Here is a 21,681-nt window from a genome sequence, read left to right on the forward strand (position 1 = left end):
GATTAGCTGTGGCCGTAGGTTTGGTTGTGGTGTTGGGGAACATGATTTTTACCGAGAGCGGCAGCATTTCATTACGAACATGGTTGGCGATTTGGTTAGGGATGCTGCGTAGTTGGTAGTTGATGGTTTGTCAAATCAGGGTTTCCATCCTGAAGAGATTACTGAGGGGCACCTGATTGTTATTGACCAACTGTTAAGCCCATAGGGAGTGTTGAATGTGGGCCAAAATACCAGTTTTAGTGGTTTCATTAGAAACAATTTCATCAGGGTCGCTACGGAATTGGAGCATTCTGATTTCCTCCCCTTCGACATTGTTGGGTCGTACTGAGGCCCATTGTAGCCAGAGACCACATTCGTCATCACTGAGATGGAATGGGCACCAAGGGTGGTAAGTATGTAATCCATTTGTTCCCAAGTCCAGGGTGTAATAATTTCTTGGTTTCTGTACGTCATTGATCCAATCAATACGACGAAAAAAGTTGGACCAAATGTTGCTGGAACTGGAGCTTTTAAGAATGATGAATGAAATGTTGTAGTTATCACCGTCTATTTCAACCGAGCCAAGGCTTACATGGGCACTCATTTTCTGGATAAAAGAGGGAAAAGACAGATTTTTTTCATTTAAGTTTTTTTATTATTGTGGCTTGTAGTTTCCTTTAACAAGGTTGGTAAAGAAAGGTGGGGTATGTATGAAGTTGATGAACAATGGATAGTCAGCATACACACAATGCTAATGGTTATTGATACTGATAGGTCTTGAGAATGTTCCGGTTGTTGGACAAAGAAAAAGTAGCCAACATGGCCAGAAAAGACAGTAAGGATCGTTAATATCGACAAAATTGTGTTTCCAGATTAAGAAATCATGAAGCTCCCTAGGGCTAAAACTAGGGAGGAATTCGGGGCAAAAATGGCGGAGGGTAACTCCCAAGTAGTTGGGTTACTGATCCATGTTAACTTTAAGGCGAGAATGCTGCATTCTGAGTGGATAAAGAAATTTTTTGAATTAATTTGTTGTGTGTAGGAATCAGAGCCAGTTTTGTGTTAAGTGATTTGGGGAGAAAAATCTTTGATGAGTTGTGCCAAGTGATTAGGAGAAAAAAGAATGTTTGAAAAAACTCTTGGAACAGATTGTTGACTCCATGGATAGTAAACAAATCGAAGCTATTCAGAAATATGTTCGAGATTAAGTTCCGAGTAGTCAATTTGCAGAACATAATGCATCAAAACAATAAAGTAAAGATTTGACTGAATTAGAAAGAGAGTTTAGAGCTCAAAATAGAAGACATCCAGAATCTAGATCTCAATGGTTTAATAGTCCACTATCAATTAACAAAACACAAAACTAGGAGTTTGGTTTGTCAAGATTCCAATATATACCGGATCCGAAGTTAGAAGGGTTTGGTTATTTCGTTTGGGGATACGTTGGAGAAGAAGATAGAATATATCCAATTATTTTAACAGAAGATCACTCTAGTGACATATCAGCTCGTTTTCCTATTGTCATCAGCAAATTCACAAATTATAACATATGTAAATATTGGAAGAGAACAGGTTTTTATTCCAAATTATATTAAATGAAATATAGAATCTATTAAATATCAAGAAGAAGATCGTGGATTACAACCTGACGGCTCTTTCAAAAACCAGGAACTGGAATATTAGCAAATGTAAATTTAAAACCTATTCATAAATTTTGGGCTATTCATGATGATTTCACCGGTCAAAATGTACATATTTAAGGATAATACAGAATATCAAGCTTATTTAGCCAAGGAATTGGGTCAGTCACCAGTTGTTGTTCCAGAAGACAATACAGAAAGTATAAAACATCTTGCAGAAGTTTCATTAATAGAAGAATTGGACGAGACTGAATTAAAAAATAATAATAGACAAAGAAGAGTTTGTTGAAGCAAAGCCTGAAACATTTGAAGTTAAACAGGAAACTGTAACTGAAGTTAAAAAAGAAGTTGTTGTACTACCAGATGGTACTGAATTTAATTTAACAGAAGAAATGCCAAATAAAAATACAAAAGAGTCTGGGCAACTCGTTGGTGGAGTTTCCATGAATTTATGACCACCACGATCATTGATTAGTCTTAAGAGACAAACATTCACTTGCGATGTTATTATATACGAGATTTTCATTTATTGGATTATGCATGCGGTTCATCAGTTTTCGAAGGAGGTTAGGTGGATCGAACTCCAATTACTTATAATTTGACAAGCGGAGCTGGGAAAATTGTATTGCATAGATTAACGAAAGGGAAAGAGTAGCTGCACAATGTATCCCATTTGATATTCCTTCTATGTGTTTGAATCATAGAGCTAGATATGATTTAGCAAATATGCCTTGGAACAAAATAAGTTCTTGGGAGGAAATTTAGCAGTTCATGCTATGAGACACAAAGAGAATCAAACAGTTAATCAAACACGACTTGCATATACTGATGGTGGCCCTCGTATGAATAATGTTGACAGAAAAATTATGTGGAAAATGTAGCTATGATCGAGAAAGAGACTATAATTGGATTTACGAAGCAACTCCATAACATCCATAGCTACCACTACTCCTATTACTGATTTACACACTGGTAGCGATGCAATTGAGATGACTATAATGCTGACCTTTTAACTGAGAAAACAGAAGACATACGTAAAATTCCTTTGGGATAAGCTATTACAGATTGGAAAAAGAATGGCTTGAAAAAATTCTTTCCTCAATTCTGCAAATTAACTACAGATATAGGAGCAAATGGAATAGGATCAATAAACGGAGATAGATTGTATGAATCTATGAATCATCTTGCATTGAGTTCGGGTCCCCTTGAATTTCCTATGAAGCGATGGCCGTATTATGTAAGAAATTCTACAAGAGACCTTGCATTTAATGATTTATGTACACCAAAAACAGCATATTATGCCGCAGAAGAAGTTGCAGATATATCTTTTGTAGGACTCATCTACCCTACCATGAAAAAAGTATGGGTATTAAATCGTGAATTAGGAGAATCGACATTAAGTGGAGCAAACTGGACATCAGCATCAAAGTTTGGGCTTATGCATTCTGCTCCATATAAGCACAGTGTTGCAGCATATTCTAAAGCAGACCCCAATACTTCTTATCATTGTGCTATGATTCATGTTCCTCCATTAACCTTATATGATGGAAAATCTAATTATTCTGCAATTGCTTGTGATGTAGTTGTTAAAGGTACATTTGAAATGCACTTTTACAACTGTTGAGTCACCGAGACTGCTTTCTGAATTTCTGAAACGTTGAAATAACTATCTTAAAATTTGATCATAAATTTGGTGGATCTACGATAAATATTCTTTATTTGATCCCATCCTAGATCCGAATAAATTTATACCTACGCTATACTACCGTCCCCCCCCCCCAATTACGACCTGGATCTATTGATCCCATATTTACCTACATCTTACATGAAGTGAATGGGCCGTGTTAGTAGTGTATTATAATCCAATTATCTTATTAGTCCATTTTATTGTATGTTTATGCCTCTAATTTCGATCTAATACAGAAATAATCCTGCGTAGCACTAATGGAAAGTCTTCTTTGAAACGCATGAGCAACATATATAATCGAATTGATAAAAAAGAAAAATAGCAAAAATTGACAAAAAATATGTATTACTTATTGATAACTTTAACGGTACTACATTACTGTCTAATTTTTACCAATATTAAGTTGAGGCGCATGTTTGATTGTAAAAATCAATCCATCTTACATATGTACCAATTTACTAACAAATTCTTTTAAATTGGAACAATCCATCTTACTGGGAGATCCTAGATACCGACCACACCAGGTGTCGGTAGGCACGTTCACCAAATGCAGTGGGTGTCTTAACTACTGTATTGACTTCAATTAGAGAGGAGTACTAGATAGAGAGTGCCGGGCGAGAAAGACATAAGGGAGAGAGAGCAATGGTTTATATATTGTTGGGATTGCTGGGTCAGCGCTCTTCTAGGCTGGACTGGCTGCCATGCAAGCCAGACCAGCCTCTGTAGCCAGCCCTCCCACTTCCGTAGGTGGTCCCTGAACCTTGCGCAAGGCTCTAATTTGCAAGAGTGCACGAAATGGGGCCCGACAAATAGGGCAGTTATTGGCTTGATACCGCAGACTCTCGGCGCATAGTTGACAGAGGCACAAGTGTCGATAAGGAAGAATGAGGGTATCTCGCGGTTCGAACATGCAAATAACGCATTCCCCACCACCTTCATCGTCGTCTTCTGGATCACAGTCTTCCAATACTGACCCAGTATCATCTACATCAGCCTCAGCTTCTGACTCTTCCAATTCCTATGTAAACTTTAAGTAAAGAAATTGCCTGAAACGTGAATAAAACATTTGTTACCCTGTAGTGTACAAGTTTGTTTTCAATGTCATAAATGTCCCAAAGTAGATAAGCTAAATTATCTACATACAGCTTCTGGTTAAAAGCTTTAAGCCCGTATGATGCATCTGAGGAGTGTTCTATTAGTCAATAAGTAGCTTGATGCTGTTTTGGATCTGGAAATAAACGTCATAATATTAATTTTGAATGTTGAAGTTTTTTATTTTAAGTTGTGTGGAAATTGGAAATATCGATCCGCCAGGTAGCACCCTAACAGGCTGCACCCACATATCAGTCTCGGTTTTTCTCAATATTTCATTGGTTTTTTGTGTTTGCGGAGTTGTTTTCGTGCAGTTTCCCACGCATAAGAGTGTCGTGCATCTCCCAGTGTCCTTTTCTCCTTTTTCCTGCTAGTTTTTCCCCATCTTTTTTCCAAGTTTTGAGTGGCCCATTATCTACTGTTTACGTGCAATGTTGCGCCAGTACTCACGGGAGGAGCTGATGTCGTTCAACCGGCCGGCGCCATCGTCCATCCCTCAAAGTCGTTTCATTCGCCTACGCCTCTCCGGTCTGTGCCTGTTTCGACCAACAAAGCGCCCCAAGAAGAGAAGACACCGTACTGATCAGAAGCAATACCAACCATCGCTGACGGCCAAACTCTGTCTTTTGAACGCCCGATCAATTGTCAACAAAATTGAGGCTCTAAACGAACTCGTCTCAGACGCCCGACCCGACATCCTAGCCATCACAGAAACTTGGCTCACACCGACAAACGGTGACCACGAACTTGCAGCATGCTGTCCGTCCGGATTCTCGGCTGTTCACCAACCTCGAGCGTCCAGAAGGGGAGGGGGAGTAGCAGTCATCTTCAAATCGACCATCAGTGTCCGTCGACATTCCCACCCAACGTTCAATTCGTTCGAACTGATCGACTGCTCACTCTGTCTCCGCCCAATCGCGATCCGCCTTCTCGTCGTCTACAGACCACCAGCGTCATCGCATTCTGTGTTTCGCGATGAATTCTCATCCCTCCTCGAACAAATTGCCCTTACTAATGAGAAGCTTCTCATTGTTGGTGATTTCAACCTGAGCATCCGAGACCAGCCTGACGATGCGGCACAACGATTACTCGACAGCACCGAAGCTTTCGGTCTCTCACAGCTCGTCACATCGGCGACCCACGAAGGCGGCTCAATTCTTGACCTTGTTTTCACTAGGTCGTCCGACGACCTCGTACGTGGCACAAGTGTTCTTGGTTTCTTCAGTGACCACCGGCCAGTGCTTGTCTCATTGTCCTGCCGGTCACCACGTTTTCCATCTATGCCGATCTCTTTCCGTCGGCTCCGCGACATCGATCCTGAAGCTTTCGTCCACGACATCGAACGTTTGAACCTCATCACCGATCCGTCCGACGCCCTTGACTGCCTCGTCGCCCAATACAACGATGGTCTTCGTTCCCTCATCGACAAACACGCACCAGTCGTCACGAAAAACGTCGTTCTCCGCCCATCCGCCCCATGGATCACGGAAGCAACACGGCAGACAAAACGAGCGAAGCGTCGCGCAGAGAGGACCTGGCTGAAACGCAGACTCACCGTCCATCTTGAACTTTACCGCGACAAGCGACGTCAGCACAACTACCTGCTTGCCTCCGAGCGCACGTCGTACGTCTCATCAAAGGTGGCGGACTGTCGGGGTGACAGCAAGAAGCTTTTTTCTCTCGTCAACTCTCTGATGGGCACTCAGACCACCCGGGCCGTACCAAATAGAGTTTCCGACGCCGTCGCAGCTGCTGAGCTAGCAAATTTCTTCGAAGCCAAGGTGTCTCAAATCCGTTTTAGCCTCGACACCGCAGCAGATGACGCCGGTCTTTCACCCATCCGGCCCCACGTACCTTCTCCAGTCGCTGATCCATCTACCCGCCTAGCCGATTTTCGCCAGCTCACCACCGAGGATGTCCGCGAACTAATTTCCTCTTCACCAAACAAGTCATGTTGCCTCGATCCAATTCCCACCGTGCTACTGAAGCGTTTTTTAGATTTTCTCGTCTCTCCGATAACAGCCATTCTCAATTTATCTCTCTCCTCTGGTACTTTCCCCAGTGCACTGAAACACGCTTCCATCTCTCCCCTACTTAAAAAGCCTAACCTTGATACCGACGACCCCAACAGCTACAGACCAGTTTCTAACCTCCCTTTTCTCTCAAAACTTATCGAGAGGGCCATCTTTTTTCAGCTTAGTGACCATCTCGCCCGTCACGACTTACTGCCAGACCGACAATCCGCCTACCGGCAGAACTATTCCACGGAAACAGCTCTTCTAAGCCTACGAGACGACTTGCTACGGGCCGCCGACGATGGAATCGGAACCGCAATAGTCCTCCTCGACTTGTCGGCCGCGTTCGACACTATCGACCATGACGTCCTCCTCGATCGCCTGAACCGACACTGCGGCCTCACTGGCCCAGCACTTAGCTGGTTCACGTCCTACCTCCGTGGCCGAACTCAAGTTGTCAAGATCGGCAGCGTCTCGTCACAGACGATCAACATTCGTTTCGGAGTTCCCCAAGGCTCAGTTCTCGGCGGGACTCTGTTCACCATCTATATCTGCCAGCTTCCTTTAGTGACAGCTACGGATGGCGTCATCATCGACGGTTTTTCTGACGACACTCAAGCCCGAATTAGACTACCTCTTGCTAAAAATCCCTCTCCTTCATCCCAGCCCACCACCTCTATCTCTTGTCTCTCCAAATGGTGCCTCAACTGCGAGCGTTTCTACCTCGAAAATCGTGTAAAACTCAACATCGACAAGACCGTCTATTTCCTCGCCGCGCCTAAAAACAAACTTCACCTCCTCCCCGACACCCCGTTAACAGTTGGCTCTTTGGAAATTTCCCGGTAACCAAGTGTCGCAACCTCGGAGTCCTATTCGACGCTGGGCTCACAATGGAGCGCCAAGTAAAAAGTGCAGCGAAATCAGACTTCTACCACCTCAGGCTCATCGCCCGCATTCGTCGCTTCCTTGACCAGTCAGCCACAAAAGCTCTCGTTCACGCATTCGTGATGTCGCGCCTCGACTACTGCAACTCCCTGTACGCCGGCTTACCTGACAAAACCATCATTTGCCTACAGAGGTTCCAAAATGCTGCCGCCCGGCTCATCCTGCGCAGACGCAAGCGTGACGGTGCCACTCCTCTCCTAAAGGAACTAAAATGGCTACCCGTCAAATTTCGCATCAATTTCAAAGCCACAACTCTCGCCTTCCGCTGTCGTCTCTCTCCCCCACTCGCACCCGTCTATCTCTCTTCTCTTCTTTCCGCTTACACCCCAGCACGATCCTTAAGGTCCTCTAGCACTACCTCCCTCCTGGTTCCCCGCGCCCGTCTTTCAACATACGGCGAAAGATCCTTCTCTTTTCTTGGTCCTACACTTCTCAACTCTCTCCCACCTACCATCACTAGCTCGACAACACTCTGCTCTTTCAAATCGAAACTTAAGACCCACCTCCTCAGTATCGCTAGTTTCCCAATGAAATTTGTTGCTCCAAAAACCGACGATTGTACTTCAGCGTCATTTGTAGCATGCTTGCATGATAAGTGCGCTATATAAATAAATTTTACATACATACATTACATACAATTATAATGGAAAATTTCAGACATGCTATCCCCTTCTTCAGCTTCACAAAACATGACTATATGTCTCCCTCTGTTCCTGGAGAATTATCTCCTATTCGTGTTGCCCACTGGCCAGAGGTGATAATACCTATTGGGACTTGAATTTGAGGTTGCTGGATATTACATGGGCTCCAGGTTACTGTAGGCTGACTAAAAACTTGTCCTGCCCCAGTTTTATAGTGGAATGTTTCTGGTACGCTACAAAACGGGAATGCATGACTGAATGTAGGTAGCCTAGTCTGTTTCATTTTTCGACTTTTTTTTATCGGATTTCTCTTTGAGATTGGGATGAGATTTCGTCTTTAAAAAATATCCTGGAAATTTGAATGGGTTTAAAAAATATTTAGATCACGCGCATCGAAAAAAAACACGAAAAATCGTGAATTTTTCGTTATTTTAATTCATAGAGCCACTTCCCTGGGGTATTTTTTATTTCTCTCTTCACATCTTTTAGGTAACTATATTATCTATATGCTCTGTTATTTTCAACCTTATCGGCCAAAAACTTAATCACGCGCAAGGGAAATTTATTTTTAAAAAGTCGTTGTACAACAATGCATGGGTTTTTATAATCTTTTCTTTTTATCGGAGAAAACGTCTGTGAACGCGAGAACGGGGGCGTATTAAGTGTTGGCCCAGGAAGTCTCTCGACACCACCCGAAACCGTCAACGGACCAGAATCGAACAAGCCGCAGCGTAAAATGCTGGTCAGGTTTTTGAAGATAAGCTGAACCATAAAAACGGGCTGTTCCAAGGTGAAGACCATGCCGGCGGCGACAATGTAATCTTGTAGCTTGTCTCCGACACGCAAGTACGCGATGACGGGAACATTTAACCCTTTCAAGTGTTCAGCCGGGCCAATTCCACTTAACATGAGAAGTTGTGGCGTGTGAAACCAGCAGATAAAACAATTTCTTATGAAGCCTGGATTATGTAGATTTTTCCTTTGCTTTTGAATTTGACAGCGTAGGCTTACGAGTCCTAGGATCAATAAGAATTTGCGTGACGTGTGAATGTATTGCGATGTGAAGGTTTTCTCGCTTTTGCTCGGGACGCAAAAATGCTTTGGCAGCAAAGCACCTCGATTCGCGCCGGATTGTTGTTTTGGCTAACATGAAACCCGTTTGGTAAGCTTCCCTGCCATCACGATTTCCGTAACCTGACAAAGAAAAAATTTATTGAATAACTATTCCCGTGCAGTAAACTAGCCAATCATAGCCAATCTGCTATTAACAGACAACTAGCCAATCATAGGGCATGGCCGGGGATAAGGCGCACCTCACAGCAGTCTTTTGTTTTTCAGCACGTGTCAAGAGAAGATGAAGGCGGCGTGATCAGCTGGTTGTGGAGTGATAACGATATGTGGTTGAAAGTAAAACCCAGCTGGACATCGGGCACCATGGATGCGTTGAAGTATGAATCAATTCAGTGCAGGCCACTAAACCTAGTTCATAAATTAATATTAATGAAAAACGAATCTTAGTTAATGTAATAAGATGAAATATTACTGGGCGGGGCAGCGATAATCTTCTTGGGCCGATTTTCCGGTAAATTTTCTTCGGTAAAATGCATAACGATTCGCCACATGTCAGAAAAAGCCACTTGCTTCTCCAAAAGTTCCCTCTCCGCTCTCCTCTCGTCATCCTGGACGTTGCGTGCTGTTTGATTCGTTGATATGCTGGGCAGAGGAACTCGAGTGAAACGAACTTCAGACAGTGAAAAGCGCCTCAGAATACGGAATTCTTGACTACAGTGATCCCAAAACTCCAAGGTACAATCAACCTGCTCAACTCCAGGTGCCGCATCTTGACCGGCTCCATCCGCTTTCATTAGAGGAATCGGATAAACATCAACCCGAGTCAGAGCTCTTGGTTGAGGGTATGCCCAGCACATGGAGGCGGGTTGAACGTTGAAAACTACCTGGTACGGACGTGGTTTCTCTTCTGCTTGCATCCATCCGGAAGAAGGACGGGAGGTGGTGTCCCGAACCTGGAAATCAAATGTACCAGTTCTAAAATCATCCTGATAATGTTGTTCATCCTTATCCACGACGACATCCTTTGGAGCTGGATCGTCATTTTGAGATGGGGAGTAATTTTGCAACATCCATTGCGTAAGAGCCGTGGCTACAGTCACTTGGCGAGGCCAAGCGTGAAGTCGAAGGTTGTCGGCTCGACAAAATGCACGTACCAAGACGCGCTTATTAGATAACCAGTGCGGCCACAACAACTGGATCCGACTATCGAGACTGAAAGGATCGCATAGTTGCAAATTAATGTTTTGATCCATTTCCGCTTTGACAGAGAAAGCATTCAGTATTAAATTAGCTTCTAGTTTCTCTCGTTTTTCTTCATTTGTGTCCAATTGGCAAGTCACATCCAGTAGCATATCGTTTAGACCGGCGATGATTACGGCGGAGGGAACCGGTATTTCCACTACCATTTGGCTCGTTTTCAAGCAGATATGCCGGTATAATGATGACTTCGAATCTTCTTGTTTGGTTTGGAAGGCTTCCAACTGTCGAGCCAAATACTGGAGATTCGAAATATTGTCTGCATGGAGAATGAATTTGAAAGGGCGTCCAAGTTCCACATTCAATTGGCGAGCAGAAATGATTTCAAGGCGGAAAAGAGAAGGTGGAACTCCAGTAATGATGGACGGCTGACCGAGTCGCGTTTCTATCAAACTGATTGGATACATGCTTTCATTCGGAAGCAAACAACTCTTGACAGGTGATCCATCGGCCCAGCAAGGTAGTTGTAACCGAATGTCGTAAACGGCGATTTCGTGTACTTCTTGATCAGCCGTTTTGATCAATACGTGAGGCTGGATGAGATTGATCAAGGCAAACGGCAGAAATTCGTCTGGCTGCGACGTGTAGATGATGACACAAACTCGGTTAGAAGTAAAAAATGAATGAGCTGGAAATCCGGCCACTTGTTGCTCTTTCGAAGACAAGTTCGTAGCTGCCGAAAGAAGAATATTCATCCATTGAATGTAATAATCGATTTGCTTGGCATCAATTAGCAACTGGATATCGCTGGAAGCGTTGACCTCAATGGCTTGCCCGGCAACGAGACATTGCTGTTCCAGGCTGACAATCGGAGGAGCGTAGATCACTCGCAAAGAGCAGCGAGCTAAAATTGGAGTCATTCCAACACTTGGCTCCGATGGTTGCTCTTGACGAGCGTTCCATTCCAGGGCTGGATTTTCCGCCATAAGTCATTTAAGATTTTACATTAGATTGCTGTGATAAGCTTGTACCCTGGGACTTATGGATGTTGCGCATTTCTTTCTGGGTCGTAGGAACTTGTTGTCTGCTAGGAGACAACTAGCCAATCATAGGGCTCGGCCGGGGATAAGGGCGCGCCTCACAGCAGTCTTTTGTTTTTCAGCACGTGTGGCATTTGCTACGCGCTCGAGCATCGCACGAGCGGCACGTTTTCGTCACGACACACATTTTGTAGCACACTTTCCTTTCCATTTTTATCTACTTTGGATCCATTTTCATCATGACAGGGGCTTCTGAAACCACGACAACAGAGCTAAATGTAAGTTAAAGAAAATCTGTAAAACATAGAAAGGATATATCCTAATTTTTTTTTAAATTTAGGCTACAAGTTCTAAAACTTAAATATCTCCCCCGCCACCACAACCCCGAGACCCAGAGACCGTGAGTTACTTAAATTGTTTTAATTTTCTTAGAATTTACTTTAATTTTTATCAATAGATCAATCCTAACTATCCACGGAACAATACAGCCCAAAGCATGATGGCAGTAGCTGCCTTTGCCAAGTCATGCGAGGCCTTCACTTACGCCATTCTCAACATAATCGGGGGACTGACTGGCTGGGGGCTGGGCATCAGCATTTTTCACTGCGCTTTCTTGATCTTTCAGATGGTGATCTGTGCCTACAGCACCCTGATTAACATTGATGTTAAGGATCATCAAAAGAAATTTCTACCCTTGGCCACAATCTTGATGCTCTTTACGTCCATCGACCTTTTCTTTTCTGGGGTGACCGGGTCCATGATAAGAGAAAGTATCTTTTATGCTCGTCGGACCTAAGTTTCCCTTTTTTTTCTTCCCCCCCAAATAAAAATGAATGTCTTTTTTTCTCGTCTCCTTTTTTTCTTTTCTTTTTCTCTCTTTGTTCTTTTCTTTAATGTTCTGTTTTAATTGTCATTTTCCTTGTCTGATAATAAACAAGAATTAATCTCTCTTTGTTCTTTTCTTTAATGTTCTGTTTTAATTGTCATTTTCCTTGTCTGATAATAAACAAGAATTAAACATTTACTATTCAATCATTACAAGGTTAGGATTAGTGAAGCGTATGTACTTGTCAATTAAAGCTACTGAAATGCTGGCCAACACAACACAGGCACAGACAAATCAGTGGCCTTCACTTTTAGTACTTTGTGAACAAATTGAGATGATTAAGATTTGGAATGAGAAGACAATGTCAATAGCTACGGAAGAAGCCAATAATCTTTAACAGATAGGCTTCAGATAATTCAAAATTTCTAACCTGATTTTAGATAGAAGCAATTGTCTCATCTTTGAGTTCAATGTTGGTCTGCTGATTCTTGTCCATATGGACCTTGATCGCTAGGTTGCCAAGTGAGTTCTTTGTTGGAGATTGAGGCATTGAGCAGGCCCTCGGGGGATTTTGTCTGGGATTCCCAAATGCTTTTACTTATTTAATGAAAAAGTATTATAAAAATGAATTGATTAATGATTTTTATTTTAAATTAAAAAAAGATGTGATTAATAAACATATTCAAATCAAAACTATGTGTTATAAATTTATTTAACACACCTGTGCATTGTTTGGGAAAAACTACCTTGTGCATAAGTGCATTATTGTCTGATCATTGTCTGTGTGTGTAGTCTGCTAATCCTGTTTGAAATTGACTTGACTGGCTTGACTGTTCATGTTTTCGTGCATGTTAGTAGATTTCTGTATGTTTCAAATATTCTAAACTATGTAAAGTTTTTGATGATTAGACGTATAATTCAATCTTTAGTTTCTAGCCTCAATAAATTTTCTATTCATGAGGAAATGTCGTTTTACGCAGTTGCCAGGGGAAGGAGAGTGGGCATCTATCCGAGTTTGTATATTAAGTTATCACGTAATAAGAAATTTTCAGTAAAAAGGGAAAACATTTTTCAGGGCTGAATGTCAATCTCAAATACAATGCTACCCTGGTGCACAGTCCTTCCCCACAAGCTGCAAGCTGAAGGTTTCATCCAACAATGTAACTCAAGCATGACACTCAAGAAATACTGCCAGTTAAACCCAGGGCATCCTAACTTCCAAAGATTTCTGATGGTTTGAAGAAATTTGAAATCTCATTTTCTGTAAGTGGAAGTCAATCTCCTACTGCAAAAGCATTTACTTCTGGATCTCAGTTAAAGTATTATTATGCTGTAGCCATTGGTAAAATGTTGGCATTTATTCTGCTTGGTAGGAAAATGATTAAAATCATTGGGATTTGAAAAATAATTTATACAACTCTTTTTTTTTCAAATTACAGGGCAGAGTACAAGGCGCAGTTAGATGGTTGTGGATTTACCAGATATAGAAAGTTTTAAATGCACAGAAAGAAGCTGAACAGTTCATTCATGGAAATCAAATTCAAAAGGGAGTCAGAGCCTCCAATTCTCAATATAGAAAATCTCTATTTTCAATTGAGTAATATTCCTGCCATTCCTAGTATTAAAGGCATTTGTGTTCAAAATTTATCGTCAGTTTCTTTTGGATACCATACTATCCAACAAGATGAAGATGGCTTCATATACCCATCGCTCAATCAATCTACAAATCCATACTTTGATTTTCCTACGGCGCTATCTCCAAGAAGAATTATTTTTACCGCCAAATCATTTGATTTACCAGTGGCTTCATAATCTATACCAATGTTGCTATCACACATGATTTCCATCGCGAATACAAATTGTTAATCCAAACCAACGATTTTGAAAAAACTTTTCCTGTGTTTACTTTCCACATTGCCATAGCAACATGTCCTTTAACAATAGCGCCAAACCGTTTTCCGTGTAAAAGAAGGAAATGTCTTGCGGCTGTGCGCGTCATTCCGATCATTCATTAACAATAATTATTTTTTTCCTGGAGCTAGCATTTGCTACATTGCAGACGTTTTTTAAAATATAAATTGATTAAATGAAAAGACGAGCGATTGGGGTCGTTACTGTAGTAGTAGGCCTTGTCGAGTGGCAAAATAATTCAACTGCGATTTCCATACATTTAATCCCACTAGATTGAGGGAGTTTTTTTTTTATGTATTATACTATGAGAAGTCTCATGTATGTGTACTAAATAATATGATACATTGGGACTGAGAGACAAGTTTACACATTTTCTTTCACATTTGCAACACCAACTCCAACCATAAGGCCAACAACTGTAAATCCTTGTGCTGCAATCCTGAGCCTCATCATTTTTTGTGACATTTGGGGTCTCCTAATGAATCAATTCAAACAATTACAGATTTAAAAAAAATATATTATGGTCAATAACCACACAACAATCAATTTGTAAAGTTATACCCATGACGAAAGGACCACAGGCCATATGTCAATGCAGCTGCAGTTGCTAGACACCCAATAGGAACAAAAGGATTTTCAGAAAATTTTCTGTTGAATTTTTCTTTGAATGTCTCCTGGTTCTTCAAACTTTCTGATCCAATTTCCTCTCTTAACTGAATCCAGTTTAATTCTTCAGCATTTAAAGACTCAATTTCATTGTTTATTTTGCTTGATGTTTCCATTTCTCTGTACACAATCAAAGAGGAATTGTTAATAGTGTAATATAAATTGTTGAAGCAATGTACACATAACTGATCATGAATGCCAAAATATTTTAGATTTCTAAATATTTTGATAATTCACCAATTCGGTCATGAGAAGTCGATTGTGTTTATTAAATTAAAAAGGAATAATAACATACGGAGTATGATGTTTCGTTCGTTCTATAGTATCGCAATTACTTTAAATCTAAAAGTATTAAGACCGAGACTGAAAAGTTGTCAAGAAATTCCGAGTTATTACATAACAATATTCACAAATTGTAGTTGCGACGTTACTACTTGAAGGTTGAACGGTTGAACGTTGAAGCACTGCAGCGATCGGTAGCAGACAATATTTAGCGGTGGTGGCGCTCTTCTTCAAAATATCGTATCTATTTTGCCTGTATTTGATTTTGACTCTGACTTTCGTTTCAGACTTCTACCGCTTGGTGTACAGCTTCAGTGTGAGAAAATTTAATGGTTGTCTTGTCTGGCCTAAGTTAATAGATAGGTTTATTTGTTTGCGTGGGTCCACTGTCATTCCGGTTAAAATTGCCAACATAAGAAATTCTAACACTTCTGCATATTTGATCACGATTCCCGGGAATTGTGTCGTTTTCTAAAAAATGGCGGGGCTAAATGTTGCTCCCAAACGAAAGGAAATTTACAAGTACGAAGCACCATGGACTCTTTACAGTATGAATTGGTCAGTGCGTCCAGATAAGAGATTCAGGTGAGGGAGGAAGTTTAAAATTATGTATTTTATGTTTAAGAAATGTAATATTCAACTTGACTAACCTCAAATTCCTTTACAAATTAGATTGGCTATTGGAAGTTTTGTAGAAGAATACAACAACAAAGTTCAAGTAATTTCATTAGATGAAGATTCAGCAGAATTCAGTGCCAAAAGTACTTTTGATCATCCATATCCTACTACAAAAATTATGTGGATTCCTGATGCGGTATGGAACTATCCTGTTTCAAATATGGTTAAAGAAATGTTAATAATTAAGTGTGTTATCAGAAAGGTGTTTTTCCTGATTTACTGGCTACAAGTGGGGACTATCTACGCATATGGAAAGCAGGAGAACCAGACACAAGATTAGAATGCCTCCTTAACAATGTAATTTTTACATGAATTATTATTATTTACAAGAAATTTAATTCATTGAAAACAATTTCTAGAACAAAAACTCAGACTTCTGTGCTCCTCTTACAAGTTTTGATTGGAATGAAGTTGAACCTAACCTTATTGGAACATCTAGTATTGACACCACATGTACCATATGGGGTTTGGAAACTGGACAGGTAAAGCAATATCTTTAAAACTTCTTTAAATCTTATTATTCTATAACAAACTATTTATCTTAAAGGTTGTTGGTCGAGTTGGTGGCCCTGGTGTAGCAGGACACGTAAAAACTCAGTTAATCGCACATGATAAAGAGGTCTATGATATCGCATTCAGCCGGGCAGGAGGCGGGCGAGATATGTTTGCATCTGTTGGCGCTGATGGCTCCGTGAGAATGTTTGACCTTAGACACCTAGAACATTCAACAATCATATATGAAGATCCTCAGCATCGTCCTCTGTTAAGACTAGCATGGAATAGACAGGACCCTTCTTATTTAGCAACGATATCCATGGATGCTTGTGAAGTATTTTCGGTTTTTCACCTCATTTCAAATAGAGAACACGTTACAAATTTCTTTGTTACAAATGTTAGGTGGTAATACTCGATGTAAGAGTGCCGTGTACTCCCGTCGCTCGTTTGAGTAATCACAGGGCATGTGTAAATGGCATCGCTTGGGCCCCACATTCTTCCTGTCATATTTGCACAGCTGGTAAATATTTTTTATTTGTAACTAGAATTGTGCAAGTACCGTGTGCACGATGTATGCTGCCAATTGCTGTATATAATTGATCCGATTTGATCTGGTTTGTAATAATTTAGGTGATGACCATCAAGCCTTGATATGGGATATCCAGCAAATGCCGCGAGCCATTGAAGATCCCATACTTGCTTACACAGCGGCTGAAGGTGAAATCAACCAAATCCAGTGGGGAGCAACACAACCTGATTGGATTGCCATTTGCTACAATCGATCCCTTGAAATTTTACGAGTTTAATGCTTTAATACCTATATATATCAAAACTGAGTATGACTAATGTCTGAAAACTTCTCATCAGGTTATCTTAGATCGTGTTTTTTTAATAATTCGTATCCTCTCGTGAATCGGATCGTTGATTTGTAATTAAAATAAGGAAAATATCATAAGAATGTGACATTTGAGATTTTGAATTTGTCTGTACTACTAAGCAAAAACTTGGAAAAGAATGACTGAATTTGAATCAACAACATTGTTTTATTAGCTTTCTATCACAGCACTCGGATTCTGTATAAGATCAGCAGGTATTAACATCATATATATTTTTATGTTTCTCTTTAAAATTCAATTTGAGACTGCTAAGTGGTTGGTTTGATTACTTGAAATGCTTTTGTAAGCTGTTGGATTCGAAAGTTGCATAGTTTCTCGTAGCCGCTCGTTAAGTAGTTGGTATCTCTCGCGAATCTGCATTTCGTGATTTTTCTCTTCACGTTCCAAAACCTTAAGGAAACTTGATAGTTCAGCCACTGTAAATTCCTCCCACTGAAATATAGAAAGAAGAAAAAATGGGTGCGCTTATAGTTTAGCGATGGAATATGTCGAAAATTAGAGCCCCGCAATGGTATTTTACCGGAATGTCTCCATTTTGGCTTTCTTGAAGGATTAGAGTTTTGGCACAGCTAGAGGCATCGAGATTGGTATCATCGGCCTGCCAATGTTGGGCAAGTAGAAGCGGACAATCGAAATCATTCAAGCGACGAAGTCGAGCTAAATAATAGCAAATACAACATGATTTGGTATTCTGGAATTTAGTACGATCGAGTCCGACTCGTTTGAGAGAGGGAAGGTAAAAAGTATGACGAAAGAAGGATTCAAACAGATAACGAACGAACGCAAGTATGACTACGTACCTCGACTGGTTTTTCCCGGTTGCCAGCTTTTTTCATAGATGGCCAGTTTTTTTGGTTCCCAACCTGAAAGATGAGGATGGGCTTCTACGATTTGTTGTACCAGTTCGATGCACGCAATATCTCTGAAACGGGGATAAGGAGTTACAAAAGCATGTGTAAGAACGTTGACTCTGTGGGCACCCTCGTTTTAAAATTCAAACTCCCCAAGGAAATCAATACAAAAAGGACCCTGAAAAACTAGAGGCTATGACGAGAATATTGATGGAGTCTAGTTCGATCCACCTACAAATGGTAAAGAAATCGATGCAGGAGTACAAAGAATTCGCGGAAATAGGAAGAAAATTTCAACCTATTCGAGGCAGGTGCCAATTGACTAGCGTAACGAAGTAGTTCACCTCAAGAAATCGTTCTCGATTTGACCAGATTCTGTAAAGCCTCGAGAACGTGACGCTCGTCTGAGCCGACGATGTGATGATTTAGATTTACAGTGTAGCTCCCCCTCTAGCCATTTTCTAGAGACCGGTTGTATCCGGTTTGATGAAAACCGGACATTGGTTACGACTTACGAATGGTTATTTGAGACGAACGCACTTTTACCTCGGAAATGAAGTCTGGGGGCCGGGGCTTCCGTCTTGAAATACAAGAGCATACATTTGTCGCTCACGAACCACCGCGTTGTCAGAAACACCCGCAGCGATGTCATAGGTCGGACGAGGGATAGGACGGAAATCAATAAATGAGGGTAACTTGTTTTTTTGTCGGCAAAAGAAGTGCAAGTAAATTCGAATCGTTTCTGACGACGACTCGGTAGCAGCTAGAAATGAATCTTCCTCGGTTGGACGCATTTCTCCGAGGGACGAAGTTCCGGAATCGTTCAGGACGGATTGGTTATTATTAACGGCCTTGCTTTCAAATGACTGCTGGCTGGAGGAGGCGTCGCTCATCAAGTCGCAAGAATCGGCTTCAAACATCCAACGAAGAGTCACTTCATAAAGGCTTGAAAACCTCCAATCATCGTTTGAATCTTCGGGGACCACCAGATGACCGCCCGCCGTTGTGATGGCGACCGATGCAGTTGAGGGCTCAGCTATTCTTTTGATCGCAGACGGTGAACTGGAAGCAGAGGCATAGCCGCTGCTACGACGTGATCTCTGACCATTGATTCCAGTCACAATTCGAGTTTCGTCGATGTGCAGGATATCCACCATTTTGCCCACAGCGCAGTCCAGTAGAACATCTTCTTCGATGACCGTTTCTACTGGAATGCTAGCGACTCCCTTGATTTTAAATAAACGACAAAAGAAACTCCGATAAGTCATTATAGATTATACATTAGATTGCTGTGATAAGCGTGTTGTACCATGGGACTTATGGATGTTGCGCATTTCTTTCTGGGTCGTAGGAAGATCCATTTATCCTTGTCGACTTGAATCACGCGGCCGCTCCCGTCATCGGTAGCGACAGTGGATGGATTAACAGTTTCGGGAGCGATGTCGGCGATCCAGCCTCTTCGTTTGGCCCAAGTCGGCCACTGATGTTGGGCAAACTCTTCGAAATTCTTCAGCATCGAATCAAACGACAGAGGCGATTTGCTAGGCGATTCGAGTTGTTCGTGCTGAGGATCGGCGCTAACAGCTCTTCTGCGGAAGGAAGGCGAAGCGGGCAACGAAATGCTGGTTCTTTTCCCATCTCCGACTTCTTCACTGTAAATCGAGCAGCAAATTGAGAATAAACAAATTGAAAAATGAAAGTCTCCCAAAAACGACAGCCTTACCTGTGTACGCGCTTAAGGGATTGTCGGTGAGAGGTCGGAGAAGTCAGTCGGCTATTGGGGGGTTGATGATTGTTTAAGCTTAGTGATTGTCCCATCTCGAGACCATTCGTCTTTGTTGCTTGATCGATATATAGTCTTGGCAGCAGGCAGACTTTTCCAGGCTGAGTCGCACGATATATCGACCAACGCCGCCGATATGTAGCGTTTAGAGATAAAACACGTTACGACAATCAATCCACGAACGACTGACTCTTCATTTTCGCAACCACACCAAGACAATGTGTCATACTCACAAGCGAGTCGTCAACAACACCGACTGCACAAGATAAAAATATAAGCTGCTGGCCAGATAAGAAAGTTGCGCACGTCACAGATTTGTTTCACGAATCGTCAGAGGAATTCTAGCAAAATGTTGGGGGGAAAACCTTTTTTTCTCCACGCTGTCGTGAATTGTAGCGTCTGCGCAGAATGAACAACACTCTAGTAAAAAGGTCAGCAATGCTCAATTTCTTTCGGTCGAAATCCTACGACGGCTTCAGTTCGATAGTTGGCACTGAGTCAAAGCGTTCCCGACAACTCGGTCGATACAATTGAAGATCATATCGTCGTTCAGCCAGCGTTCGGTCGTGACGGTGGCTGGAAGGAGACTAGTGGGAGAGCCAGTAACTGCCCCTTGTGTAACTCTCACAAAAACGGGTGTGTGTGTATCAAAGAGAGAGAGAGCCACCTGAAAGAAAAAAATGAATCGATTGGTTGTCCACCTAGTGGAGGACTTGGGTAGTTGACAAAACCTGTTTTAATCAAATCTTTGGCTGTCCAAAATGATGATGATAAGAAAGGTGTAAATAAATCAAATCAAATCGAGTTTGAGCTTGATCATTTATGGGTCGAAATAAAGCTCAACCATGACTAAAGCAATCGACGAAAGCTTTTGCGTTTTTAACTCGACCTTGGCAGCTTCTACTAACTCACTTTCTATAAAGTAAAGACGTCTTTGGTTCGGTAGCTATGTGCTGATTTTCTCTTTTATGAATTTTTTTTCCTCGGACGGCGAAGGTGTTGTTACATGCAAACTTAAAAAGAGCTAACGTCCCCGTCATCAATAAAGGGTTTTCTCAAGAACGACCATGAGGACTTTCCTGAATAACAGACAAAGAATGTCCTTGGGGTTCGATATGACTGAACACAGCAGACCTCGCCTATTCCACCCGAGGACGTTTAAAATTACATTTCGAAACCCTCCACCGAAAAATTTCAATTTCTACTCCATATTAATTCGCTAAGAGTATATATTAATCGGCCGGCGTATGCGACGGGAAATTTTATTTTAAGGCTGTTGCGGTACGCGCCTCATATTCTGAACAATAGCACTACACGCGTGTACTGTCGCGGGATTGCGAGAGATTCCATCCCTTGGATTTATTTTAAGAATGAACAGGCCAAGTGGATACAGTTCACTTTGAACTGTGGAATGTCACCTTTCCTAAGGTACTAAAACGGTACGCACGATTGAAAAATCATAACATCTAATGTTACTGATGGCATCTGTAGACATTAGTCCACAAATTGTTTTTTATTTCACGACATTTTTCCCTGACACCATTTTCACTCAAGCATTCTTTATGCACAAATTGTTTTGTAAAAAAATAAATAAGTAAAATAACTCCTGACTTGAGCTAGTTAACAGTTTACTAAATGAGGTACATAAATGAGGTTTTTGGATTTGAAAGGCAACCTACTAATTGTGCGATATGAACCGTTGTTGTACTGATTTTCGGTATTTTCCAAACTTTTTTACCTTTTGGGTTTTACGATATCAAGTTATCTTGTTCCCACAGAATTTACCGATTTTTTGCCGTCAGACAGAACTATTTCTGTCTACAACCCCATTACCATATTGATGCCAAAAAAGTTCATTAAATTCTAAAGGTGACCGGTATTTCGAGAGTCGAACGTTTTTTTCTATATATTTAGGAAAAATATCCTTCAAGTGTTATCTGCTGATTTTCTGCCAATCGGTTTTATTTAATCTCGCAAACAGGAAAC

At 41.4% G+C, this 21,681-nt stretch overlaps 2 protein-coding genes and 3 long non-coding RNA genes across 6 annotated transcripts; 3 read left to right on the forward strand and 2 right to left on the reverse strand.

Moving 5' to 3' along the window:
* The first annotated feature begins 11,469 nt into the window (after nucleotides 1-11,469).
* LOC124202365 lies at nucleotides 11,470-12,257 on the forward strand. The gene is made up of 3 exons (XR_006878054.1): nucleotides 11,470-11,585; nucleotides 11,648-11,707; nucleotides 11,765-12,257. It is a non-coding gene; the product is annotated as an uncharacterized LOC124202365 (long non-coding RNA).
* A 626-nt stretch (nucleotides 12,258-12,883) lies between these two features.
* On the forward strand, nucleotides 12,884-14,533 carry LOC124202364. Of its 2 annotated transcripts, none has more exons than XR_006878052.1 (3): nucleotides 12,884-13,146; nucleotides 13,209-13,502; nucleotides 13,573-14,533. It is a non-coding gene; the product is annotated as an uncharacterized LOC124202364 (long non-coding RNA). The 2 variants fall into 2 exon arrangements; XR_006878053.1 differs by having other exon boundaries at nucleotides 12,889-13,146; nucleotides 13,209-13,396.
* Nucleotides 14,534-14,545: 12 nt separating this feature from the next.
* LOC124202366 lies at nucleotides 14,546-15,285 on the reverse strand. The gene is made up of 2 exons (XR_006878055.1): nucleotides 15,107-15,285; nucleotides 14,546-14,830 (listed from the first exon to the last, which is right to left on the reverse strand). It is a non-coding gene; the product is annotated as an uncharacterized LOC124202366 (long non-coding RNA).
* On the forward strand, nucleotides 15,271-17,198 carry LOC124202362 (DDB1- and CUL4-associated factor 7). Its single transcript, XM_046598708.1, has 7 exons — nucleotides 15,271-15,577; nucleotides 15,665-15,806; nucleotides 15,869-15,967; nucleotides 16,030-16,152; nucleotides 16,218-16,499; nucleotides 16,568-16,685; nucleotides 16,796-17,198. The coding sequence occupies exons 1-7, from the start codon at nucleotides 15,471-15,473 to the stop codon at nucleotides 16,969-16,971; spliced, it is 1,047 nt and encodes a 348-aa protein (XP_046454664.1). The 5' UTR covers nucleotides 15,271-15,470; the 3' UTR covers nucleotides 16,972-17,198.
* Nucleotides 17,189-20,357, reverse strand: LOC124202359. Its single transcript, XM_046598701.1, has 6 exons — nucleotides 19,636-20,357; nucleotides 19,222-19,564; nucleotides 18,459-19,138; nucleotides 17,862-17,983; nucleotides 17,582-17,718; nucleotides 17,189-17,493 (listed from the first exon to the last, which is right to left on the reverse strand). The coding sequence occupies exons 1-6, from the start codon at nucleotides 19,728-19,730 to the stop codon at nucleotides 17,296-17,298; spliced, it is 1,575 nt and encodes a 524-aa protein (XP_046454657.1). The 5' UTR covers nucleotides 19,731-20,357; the 3' UTR covers nucleotides 17,189-17,295.
* Nucleotides 20,358-21,681: the final 1,324 nt, after the last annotated feature.

This window comes from Daphnia pulex, chromosome 9 (assembly GCF_021134715.1).
Source record: "Daphnia pulex isolate KAP4 chromosome 9, ASM2113471v1".
Taxonomy (NCBI): domain Eukaryota; kingdom Metazoa; phylum Arthropoda; class Branchiopoda; order Diplostraca; family Daphniidae; genus Daphnia; species Daphnia pulex.

Bases quoted from the DNA above. Each gene is read 5' to 3' on its own strand.
- LOC124202362 (XM_046598708.1), top strand. From the start codon at position 15,471: ATGGCGGGGCTAAATGTTGCTCCCAAACGAAAGGAAATTTACAAGTAC. The intron at 15,578-15,664 runs GTGAGGGAGGAA...TTTACAAATTAG, and splicing joins CGTCCAGATAAGAGATTCAG to ATTGGCTATTGGAAGTTTTG. The intron at 16,686-16,795 runs GTAAATATTTTT...GTAATAATTTAG, and splicing joins CTGTCATATTTGCACAGCTG to GTGATGACCATCAAGCCTTG.
- LOC124202359 (XM_046598701.1), bottom strand. From the start codon at position 19,730: ATGGGACAATCACTAAGCTTAAACAATCATCAACCCCCCAATAGCCGA. The intron at 19,565-19,635 runs GTAAGGCTGTCG...CTCGATTTACAG, and splicing joins TCCCTTAAGCGCGTACACAG to TGAAGAAGTCGGAGATGGGA. The intron at 17,719-17,861 runs GTACGTAGTCAT...GCTATTATTTAG, and splicing joins ACCGGGAAAAACCAGTCGAG to CTCGACTTCGTCGCTTGAAT.